The 10,749-nt window shown below is 54.8% G+C and overlaps 1 protein-coding gene across 1 annotated transcript in view; it reads left to right on the top strand.

Annotated features, from left to right (window-relative positions):
- Positions 1-9,422, top strand: part of DLK2 (delta like non-canonical Notch ligand 2) — a 12,591-nt gene extending 3,169 nt beyond the window's left edge. Inside the window, exons 2-6 of the mRNA XM_026081264.1 lie at positions 2,303-2,404; positions 4,278-4,341; positions 6,970-7,100; positions 7,971-8,115; positions 8,645-9,422. Coding sequence (XP_025937049.1) covers positions 2,303-2,404; positions 4,278-4,341; positions 6,970-7,100; positions 7,971-8,115; positions 8,645-9,422 — 1,220 coding nt within the window. The remainder of the gene's footprint in view (positions 1-2,302; positions 2,405-4,277; positions 4,342-6,969; positions 7,101-7,970; positions 8,116-8,644) is intronic.
- The last annotated feature ends 1,327 nt before the right edge of the window (positions 9,423-10,749 follow it).

Below are 10,749 nucleotides of genomic sequence, written 5' to 3'. Positions count from 1 at the left end.
GGGGGAGCACGGCGGGGGCCCAGCCGCGGCGGGGCCGGGAGCGGCATCCCCCGGGGACGCGGCATCCCCCGGGCGCGCCGTCCCTGCCCGGGGGGCCCCAAGAGCCCCCAACTGGGGGGGGTCCCTAATAGCCCCCGACCCGGGGGGTCCTTGATAGCCCCCAGCCTGCGGAGGGTCTTTAATAGCCCCCAGTTGGGGGGGTCTTTAGTAGTTCCCAGCCTGAGATGTTCCCCCATAGCCCCCAACCGGGGAGTCCCTCATAGCCCCCGGCTAGGATGCTCCCTAATAGCCCCCAACCCCCCAACCAGGGGGGTCCCTGATAGCCCCCCGAGTCCTTAATAGCCCCCAGCTGGGGCTTAGCCCCCAGCCATATGGGGGTCCCTAGTAGCCCCCTAGGGGGTATCCGTAATAGCCCCCGGGGTCCCTAGTAGCCCACAGCCCAGCCAGGCCATAGAGGATGGGGAAGGCGGGAGCTCCCTCATGGCCCCAGACCCAAAGCCGGGCGCTGTTCGCACCTCTGCGAAGTAGCCACAACGCCTCCCTCGTTTTGGGCACAGGTTGCCCGCCAGGATGCCCCTCAGGACGCCCCAGCACCTTGCCAGGGAGCAGTACTGGCTGCTGCGGGAGCGTTAGGAACCGAGTCCGTGGGGTGGCCACAGCCGGAGGTCAGAGAGGCTGTGCTGCAAATKGGGAGGCTATAGGGAACCTCAGGGAAAATGACCTTTACAATAACGTGCGATCAGAGGGTGAGCTGCTAACAGCCCCGGAGGAGCAGGATACCAACTGTTCAGCCATAAGCCCTAAATTATTTTATAAGTTTTGTAGGAATCACTTCACCCACCCTTGAAATGCAGCAGCTGTTCAGCACTGCCCAGCACTTTAGGACAGGAAGCGAAGGACAATCCTCCAAGTGCGATTACAAAGGGAACGTGTGGAGGGAGGATGCGATGGTCTGTGCTGGAATTTGGCCAGGGCAGTGACAATAACATCCTGTAGCCCCCCTGAAAATGCTACGTCTTTTGTAGGTGATGGGTTGCTTGGTGGAAAGATGCTTCTAGCAACATCATTGCTTCAAATTCAGCGGGCTATTTGGGCTGGTCCAGGCAGGTCAAGCCCTTAACAGGGACCCCCACACCCCTTCCAGTAATGACTGTGTATGTGTGTGGGGAGGTGCGTCTTTCCAAATCTAAGCCTTTTGTGTAAGTGTTGGCCCAACACAACCCTCTCTAGCTTAAGAGTCAAGCCCAAAGTGGAATGGCCCCTGTCCATCACACCCACGCAGCTGGATGGAGTCTGCTCTATACCTTCACCACTCTCCTTGCAGAATTATTTAACCCCTCCCATCTCATTATAATAATATCCTTATGATATCACTCTAGAATTTCCTGCCCTTAACAACCCCAGAAGGCTGGGAGGGAGTGAAGCATTTTTGGAAAGTGTTTAACATTACTTCAGGAGGGCAGGAGGCGGTTGGAAAATAAATGGGTGCAGGAACCCTGTACCCCAGGTGCTCTGCAGGACCGCTGAGGAAAAAGACTGCACCTAGCGAGAGGTGCGTGTTTGCCTTTGCTGCTTTGGGCTTCAGCCCCAGGTCTAGTGCCTATCGCTTCACTCCCTTGCTCTGCAAAGGCCATTTTGCATAGTGCTATTTACTGCTTGCTAGTCTACTGGATCTACTCTACTCCATGCCTCCTTGAGTCTAATTGAGACAGAAGAAGCTTCTCTACTTAACTATCAGCTTATTAGGCTTGCTAGCTGCAGCTGAGTGTCAAGCAAGCAGACAGCAAGTCACCAGCTGTAGAGCAGAGGGCAGTTTGCAGTGCTGTTTGTAGAGTAGCCTGGGCGCTGTAAAAAGACTCAGCCCATCTATTCATTTGAACATGCACTGGAGGAGCAATATGATGCAGGGGCCTTGCTTAAAATAAAGCCGAGGTCCCCCTGACCTAGGGAGGGAAAACTAAGATCCTCACAGCTGGACTGGTGTTTCTAAAGGCTTATGCGCTCTTGACAGCAACTAGCAGGGGCAGGTGCTCCAGGCTGCATTGTAACAGCCTTAGTTATTATACACTCAGGATTGTAATTCTCCCGTGCACACATTTTAAAAGGCTTTTTGGTTCTTAGTGCTTCAGCGTTGCCTTAGAGGAAGGAGCCTGGAAGGACAAAGAAAGGAGAGCAGTGCCAAGTCCATACAAAACTGGATGTTTCAAGTCAAATCTCCCAGGTAGCGGGGAGGAAGGGACATATGAAGTGAAGCTGCTGCATGGGCCAGATTTTTCTGAGCTTGCTCCTTTTATCTCTGCAGGTGTTCATCTCGGTGGGGCCACGCTGACCATGCTCAGGAGCTTCTGTCTCCAGCTCATGTCCTTGGTTTGGATCCTCTTGGCCCATCACCAGCTTGCACAAGGTGAGTCTCTGTAGAAATGCATCCCTCTGTCCTATATGCATATTTCCAAACCTGCCCTTGGCATTGCTGAAGTCTCCTCAGATCACCATGCAAAATAGAGCTGGCCTGACCTGCAAGACCAGAAAATGCTACTCAGTCATCTGGCACCTGAGGGGTGACTGGTGACAACTGGAGAGACCCCTGCTCTCATGCCCATGGGGRCTGGCAGCACCGGAGCAGACAGGCAGTGAGAGAGGTCCTGCTGTTCTCTGTCTCTCAGCTAGAGTGGATGGACCCCTGAACTGATGGGCCTGTTTGGAGAGACAGAGCAGAGGGGAAAGAAAGTCCCCAAACCAAACAACTAATCTGGATCTTGTGTGGCAAAATCCCTTCCCAAAGATGAGTTTGCTCCCCCAATAAGTGGTGAATTCCCAAAGCCATCAGCAAGGAGAGAAATAGTTACAGATAGGAAAGGTGACGATACCCAGGCTTGGGCTGAACAGTCCCAAGATGCTGCTCATGATTTTGTGGTGGCTTGTTTTGGGAGGCTTTTGTCCTGAGCAGCTGGAGTCCATCACCTTGCTGCTGCTAAGGTGCTAGCTTGCAGATGGGGGTTTTTCTCCCTTCCCGCTCACTTCCAATACAGCGTGCAGTGTTGCTTGGGGAAAGCCTGAGTGCACCTTGTGGTGTGGGGGCTCTAACCTGCCCCATTCTGGGATGGAGGAGCCAAATCATGTAAGATCTTTCATCTCCTGAGGCTGTCTTGGGATTAGGCTGAGCTCTGTGAGAAACCCCTTGTTTCCTGACATTTGCTCCGACACTGCCCGACTTGTCTGCCAGGCCTGGCAGGGTTTCCCAGCACAGGGAAGGCTCCCGTCTTTGCCTTCTTGCCAGAGTGACAAGGACCAGGAGGGTGGCTGGGGCACCTGCACCCTCTCTTGGGGGCTCTTGGGGCCCAGAGCCAGCCCCAAGGGAGCTGGAGTGAGCCAGCTCCCTGCGGGGCTGAGACATGAGCAGGTGACTGGGGAGAGGGGAAGGTGGAGATGAAAGCGGACACCTGGCTGGAGAAAGCAGGCCAGCGCGGAGCGGGGGATGAGAAGCGGCAGGGCCAGGCCACGGTTCAGTTACAGCTTTTGCAGCTTTTAAATAAATAAACAGAACTAGATACCTGGCCTGTTGTTATGCCCCGTTCATACCTTGCTCTCTGTGATACAGAGGGAGTACTTGCAACTTGGTCATGGCAGAAAATAGGAACACTTACCAGTCAGCTCTGTTCAAATAGCTGTCCCTGGGAATGGGGACATCCTGGGAGATAAAGAGGGCACTAACCCATCCTTTCCATTACCCTGACAGCCCTCATCTCTGGAAGGACCTCGGCCTCTCCTGCTTGTCCCTGGGAAGCTGATAGTTTGCAATAGGAGCAAGCCTCCATCCCTTTGTGCTCCTCGCAGTACATGGTCCTGAGCTTTCCCACCATGCTTGTTGAATGACAGTGGGACAAATATCCCAGGCAGGGTTGGGCCTTGTTACACAGGGCATAATCCACAGCTCTTGCCCAGGGATGCCTGCAGTCTAAGAGAGGCAGCGCACAGATGATCAGGGAGATCATCAGAGACTGGATAGTTTTGAACAATGGCCTGTTTCTCAGTAAGGCACAGTGTTATCACTGCTCAGGTGACTGCAAAATCCTCGTCTCTCATGTGGTACCCAGCAGCTGAAAAGGAGGTCCCCGGCATAATAGTTCTGGTGGAAGGGCAGACTGAGTACTTAAAATGGAAAAAAGGGTATTATAGCATTCAGGTTCTGGTGGCTGTGAGCCAGCAGGGGCATGAGCAGATCTGGGGTCATGTACTGTCTCTGATTAACGTTACTCCCCTCCTCTCCTGCCTTGCAGGTGATGACTGCAGTGAGCACTGTAATCTTGCCCACGGCTGCTGTGACCAGGATGGCAAGTGCAGGTACAGCTTGTCCTTGGCTCCCCGTTCTTGGTGCTCCCGATGGGAACTGTTCTGCCTCCCTTGACGCTGCCCTCCCAGTGCCTACACCCCTTCTCTGAGCTGAGGAGCCTCCTCCTCCACTCACCCACGTCTCAGAGAGTCAGTGACTCTGCTCTCTTTTGGCCTGATACCTTGCTGGGATGGGAAATTTTGGTCCCTCAGCCCCTTGCTGATGGACTTCAGTGCTCCTAGGGTCTCTCCACCACTCAGTGATTGACATCATTCTGCCAGACCCAAGCAGCCCTGACAGTCTGGACAGGAATGTGGACAGCACTGCCATGCATGAGTGATGGGAGGGAAACTGCAGGCCCAGATGGGATGGGGAGAGACATCAGACAGCAGCGCAAGCTTAGAAGACAGCCAGCTCCTTTGGCCTCCTTGCTGTTTGAGACGGGATGCTCTCCCTGGGGGCATGGCACAGAAGAGCTGCCAACGTGCAAGGAAATGTCTGAGAGCACCAGCAGCCTCAAGCCCTCTTAGAGACAACAGATGGGGTTAGGGTGGGGATCTCCAGATATTTTTATGAAGGGCACACCAAGAGGCTGGTGGGCCATGCTGGCCTGCCAAGGAGTAGCCTGTGTGTCCCCACAACCCAGCTCTGCCCCAGAGCAAGAGTGTGCAGGTGATCCCTGGCGTCTCAACTCTAGTGGCTGTCCAGATGCCACGGGACAAAGCTCAGAGCCTGGCCCTGCGCTGCAGCCAGTGAAACAACAGTGCTGCCCAGCTGGCCCCTGTCTCATGGTCCACTGCAGGCTGGCAGATGCTGCTGCAGAGCCTGATCCTGCAGGGCAGCCCTGGAAGGAGCAGGCTGCTGCAGCCTGGCCCAGATGCCTCTGCCACGAGGCAAGGAGCAGGGCAGACTGCTTGCTTACAGCACTGTTGTTCTCACTGGAGCACGCTCAACTCCTTTTCACAGCAGGGTCTGACAGCATCGTTCCTGGGTCATTTGTTCTCGCCTAAAGGAGCAGATGTGGCCTTGCAGTGCCAGCTGGAAAGCTCTGGGCCAGGACATCTGCACAGCACGTGGCCCTAACTGCATTGACCATTGCATCAGTGTCTAGCTCTGTTTTTGCTGGGCTCCTGGTTGCAGCTGCCAAGGGCTGGTTCCTCCCTGATCCCTTCTGTGGCTGTGGCCTCCAAGGGGCAGGCCAGTGGGGGGAGGGCGAGTGCTGCAAAGCCCGAGCCAAGATGCTGCACTGTTTGAAGTGGTGGGTGGCCTAGTTGCAGGTTATTCTGGTGGAGGCAAGCATGTGAGTTGCTGCTCCAGATTTCAGGCCTCCAGAGTGTTTCCTGAATCTTTCTGCAACAACCCATTGCAATCATCCCCAACATGAGCCTTTTCTGCTAACCTGGCCCCCTCCCTTGCAGTTTTTAGGGTTGACTGTTCTCCCCTGAAAAGAGGAGTCCAGGTCTCCTGTTCCCTTGATGTAGTCTATGGGTACCTTAGGGTAGAAGTGCTCACAGCTGTCTGTCAGCTCATGACTGTCCAGGCCTGAATTATGAATATATTTTACCTGATGCTATCAGTATCTCCTCCATTTCTGTCAAAGAGCCTCTAATTTTTTGGGAACAAACTGCCGTTACAACAGCCAGTCCCAACTGTGGAAGTGCAGCCTCTGACTGGCCTGGCAAAGCTGCAGTCACCGTGCATCTTGCTAAAATGAGTCCTAGCCATGAAAATTAATCCTGTTGCTTACTGTAGAGATTGCACTGTCTTTGTTAGGTTTAATTTTTTGCTGTTTTGAGTCTAGCTTTTGTTGCATTTGGTACCAGACTCTACCTCCACTCAGCTCTGCTTCCATAGAGGTGCCCTCTTATCTCATTATCGCTTCCTTTCCCCCTTGGAGCTGGCAGGCCTGAGGGCAGGGAGACCAGTGCAGCAACAGCTTTGCTTTACTTACAGTCATTGCCACTGCACCACTCGTCCGGGTCCAAGTCCAACTGTTGTATGCTGCAGGGGTTGGTTTTCCCATCACACTTCCCTGATGAGCTTGTAGATAAAGGTATTCGTATGTCACTCACATCAAGCAGGGCTTCACAGCTGGATTACCATGCACTTTACAGGAAAAATTATGATGTGGACAATTATAATGAAAACAGCCAGGATGAAACATATAGTCCTCAGGGGCCTGTTACCCCTTTGCCTAAGGGAGTTCAGTGTTATGGATGAGGATGTAGACTCATGCCCTTTGGACTGGCTGTGTGGTGGGGGAGGCCCAGGAATTTTTTAGCTAATGCAATGGTGTATACAGAGCAGTTTGCCTGAAGGAAAGCAGTGTGTAGCTATTAAAATCAGGCCTGTTGAGCCAAAGCACCACAGCACTGTTGCTGCCTCTGTCACTCTACCTGGCTGTGTGTGTGTGKGGGGGGGTCTGCTCCTGCTCTGTTCATTTAACTCTTTTGAAAGAGATGCCAGTACTGACCTCCTCTGGAGGAGGGAGCTAGCAGGTTCATGGGGTTCTTTGGGAGGATTTCCCAGCATCTCCATACCTGTGGCAAGCCTGCGCATCAGAGCAAACGTGAGCCTTCCCGCAGCCCCTGCAGAGGTTGCGTCATGCTGCCATGCTGCCCTGCCCTGTCCTTCTGCAGGTGCGATCCAGGCTGGGAGGGCGAGTACTGCGAGGAGTGTGTGCGCATGCCGGGGTGTCTCCATGGGACGTGCCACCAGCCCTGGCAGTGCATCTGTCACAGCGGCTGGGCTGGCAAGTTCTGTGACAAAGGTGAGTCCCAGGCTGGGCTTGCTGGGAGCTTGGTCCTGGTGGGGGGACGTTGGCATGTGGCACAGGTGGCTGGGACACTGGGCAGGAGGCAGAGGGGTGAGAAGGGATGGGTTTCATCTGAACTTGTACGCTGAGACTCTACCTTCCACTCTTCGGTGCTGAGGGCAGAAGCCCACTACACCCCGCATGGATGAGTGGGATGGGCACAGCTAGAAGCAACCCCGCCTGCTGCCTGCTGATGCCTGCTGCCAGGGAGACGGGATGTCACCCCTGGCAGCTGGGACCATCCGTTTTCCCTTCTGCGAGAGAGGTCAGACTGCCGGGACCTGCTCCCTGGCTGCGTGGCAAGAGGTGCTGTAGCACCGACCAGCCTCAGGAAATGGAGCAAATGAACTCATTGCCTTTCCCACGTCACGGTTGGGCTCTGGGCAGCACCTCCTGCTTCCCCCAGGGCTTCCTGCCTTCAGCAGGTGGCCAGTGGACTCCCCTCGTGTGGCCAAGAGGCAGTGTCACCCTGTAGCTTCTCTGCATGCCCGTTGCGGGGTCCATGCCGGACACACGGTGTGCATGGTGCAGCCTGCAGCTCTTCACATCATGCAGGTTTGCAGGATGACAAGGGATGTCTTGCTTTCTGTGCACCCCCGAGTCTGTGCCATACAGAGCAATGCTGAAACATTTTGCAAACTAGCTGGGAAGTGCCACGTACACACGGCATTTCTGTTGCTGCAGGTGTGTGTTGGAGGAGAGGGGAGGGGAGAGAAACTGCTGCCATTTCTCAATCCCCCCTGGGTTTGACGGGCTGTGTCAGTACTGAATTGCCCACATCACCCTTCTTTTCTCACTAACTCCTGCCTTTTTCTTTCCTCTCAGACATACACATCTGCGAACACCAGTCCCCATGCCAGAACGGGGCTCAGTGCATTTACGACAGAGATGGGGAGTATTCCTGCCTGTGTCCAGAAGGCTTCCATGGGAAGGACTGTGAGATGAAGACAGGGCCATGTGAGAAGGCAGGGTGAGACACAGCAGCAGGGGCAGGGCAGGCAGCGAGATGACAGGCAGCATTAGTGCCAAGTCACAAGCTACCAAGCAGTGGCCCAGCTTGGCTCATTACCTGTGGATTTCCATGCATTAATGGAGTTAAGCCATAACCCGGTGCCCTGCACAATCCCACTAGGGCAGGGACTGTGTTGTGATCTGAACAGATGCCCATCCCTTGTCACTGTGAATGTAGTGACTTGGCATCAGTCGTGCATTTGGGGATCATCAGCAGGGCCCATTTCCTCTTCAGACTGTTTGGCTTAAGACTCTTCCTGGTGGGCAGCAGGCCTGTGCACAGTGACATCCTTTGGGAACCAGCTCCCTTTCACCCAGGGAGATACCACCTCCTGCCCGTTCTTCTCTTTAAGAATGACTGTCCCTCCCAGAGAGTACCAGCATGGTACCCAAGCACAACTCGAGCAGCTGTGTGTATTTTCCTCCATAGGGCAGAGAAAGCTGCATGCTCTCCAGGGCTGTAACCCATCCTTGCTCTCTCCACGCAGGTCTCCATGCAAGAATGGGGGGCAGTGTCAAGATGAGAATGGCTTCGCCAGCAACTTCACCTGCCGGTGCCTCGCTGGCTTCGTGGGGGCTTTCTGCGAGAACGACGTGGATGACTGCCTGATGCGTCCCTGTGCCAATGGTGCCACCTGCCATGACGGGATCAACCGCTTTTCTTGCCAGTGCCAGGTGGGCTTTGAGGGGCGTTTCTGCACCATCAACATCAACGACTGTGCCAGCCAGCCGTGCAAAAATGGGGCAAAGTGCTACGACCGCATCAATGACTACGACTGCTTGTGTCCTGACCGTTTTACTGGCAAAACCTGCGAGATCTCCATCCCCGAGCCCACCTGGGCTCCTCCCTACCACCCTGTGAACCACGAGAATGGCGGGATCATGAAAAGCACCACTAGCAAGATGCCAGGGGTGACTCAGCTGGAGCCTGTCAGGACTGTGGTCACTGGGAGACGTGTGGCCAACCACAGCGAGAAAGTGCCAGGGGGAGGGTTGTTGAAAATCTCTGTGAAGGAGGTGGTGACCCAAAGGGACTCAGGGCTGAGCGAAGCCCAGCTGGTGACAGTGTTGGTGTTTGGGATACTCACTGCGGTGCTGGTCCTCGTCACTGTCCTGTTAATTCTGAGGAACTGGCGGAGGGGGCGTCAGAGGTCAAACTGGTGCCAAAGCCCTTCACAGGCTGCAAGGAAGCTCCAAGACCAGGAGTGTCAGGTGGGCATGTTAAACACAGTCCTAATCGAGCCCAGAAAAACAACAGAGCTGTGAGGACTCTCAGAGCCAGGCCCTGGCAGGTCATCATGCTGGCAAACCCCTCAAACTGCACCCTGGGGAGCTGTTCTGGTGCAAACTGGGCAGCAGGAAAGGGCTCCCAGGGCAGCAAATGCATCAATGAAACCCCACGTTGTTGAGCATGGTGTGATGGCCCTGCCTAGGTCTGAGTCACCTCCCCCTGGCCAGCACAGCCAGCGCCCATGGGAATCCAAAGGCAGGGCTGCGTCCGGCCAGCCCCTGCAGGGGAGCAGCAACGTGCTGGTTGTGGCAGCCCAGGCCATGCAGYGCTGGTATCACCCAACGCACGCTATCATGAGCTCTCAGAAATGGGACTGGTAGTGATGGAGAAGGGGACGGCTTTCTTGCAAACCCAAATTCTGCCAGGCCCCTTTAATTTGTCTCCATGACTACTGGAAGCAGTTTTGCCCTGTTGTTTCTGCTGGCGATGGGGTGTTTCTTCTGGGGCCTTTGGGATCATTTTGTCTGCACGGGCCTCCTTGCCCCAGTACTTGACAGGATATCTCCCAGCTGTTTCTGGAGGCTGTCATTTGTGTGTTTTGGACGCCATGTCCCTAGGGAGTGAGTGAACGCCCTCATTCCGTGGCCTTGTGGTTCTGTGAGCCAGTTTGAAGAGACTCTGGTGATCAGTCAAGACCTTCTCATGCCCTTTTTCTGCCCTGTGTGATGCCCTCTCCTCTTGCTCTTGGATTTGGGGTTACAAACACGTTCTGTACCTTCCTCCTGATGATCTACATGTCTTCTCCCCCCACTTACTGAGCTGTCCTGTCTGGTCCGACTGCAAATGACAAAAGCTCCTTTCCCACTCCAGCCTGTGCTTCCACTTCACCGTTTGCTGATGGGGGGGGTGCAGGGCCCATTCTCCTCTGGGGTCCTCAGGACCTGAGCTGGTCCTTCTCACATGCTCTCACAGGTGAAATTGGAGATGGACAAGGCTGGAGATGTGCTGGGGACTGGTTCAGGAGCAACACAGGATCCAGAGCCTCATTTCCCTTCCCAGTCACTCCAAGGCATGCTGGCAGGACTAACCTCAAATCAGCCATTGTAGCATTTCTCCATACAAGCAAAGGCTAAGCTCCCTGCAGTGGATGCGAGGATGGGCTCCAGAGCCTGGGATGACCTTGGGAAGCAGATGTGGCACTGCCTCCTCTGCTATTACCGAAGCATGGCTAAAAGGCAGTAGATGACCAGGTCACCCTTTATACTAGGTCAGCTCCCGCTTGTTCTGGTCCAACGTGCAGCAGAGTCTCCCTGCCAGGGCCAGGATTTTCTGTGCTTTCCCATGGGCATGGAGGGCTAATCA

Source organism: Apteryx rowi, unplaced genomic scaffold (assembly GCF_003343035.1).
Source record: "Apteryx rowi isolate R43461 unplaced genomic scaffold, aptRow1 scaffold_54, whole genome shotgun sequence".
In the NCBI taxonomy this organism is placed as follows: Eukaryota; Metazoa; Chordata; class Aves; order Apterygiformes; family Apterygidae; genus Apteryx; species Apteryx rowi.
This window is presented reverse-complemented; position numbering and strand designations above follow the sequence as displayed.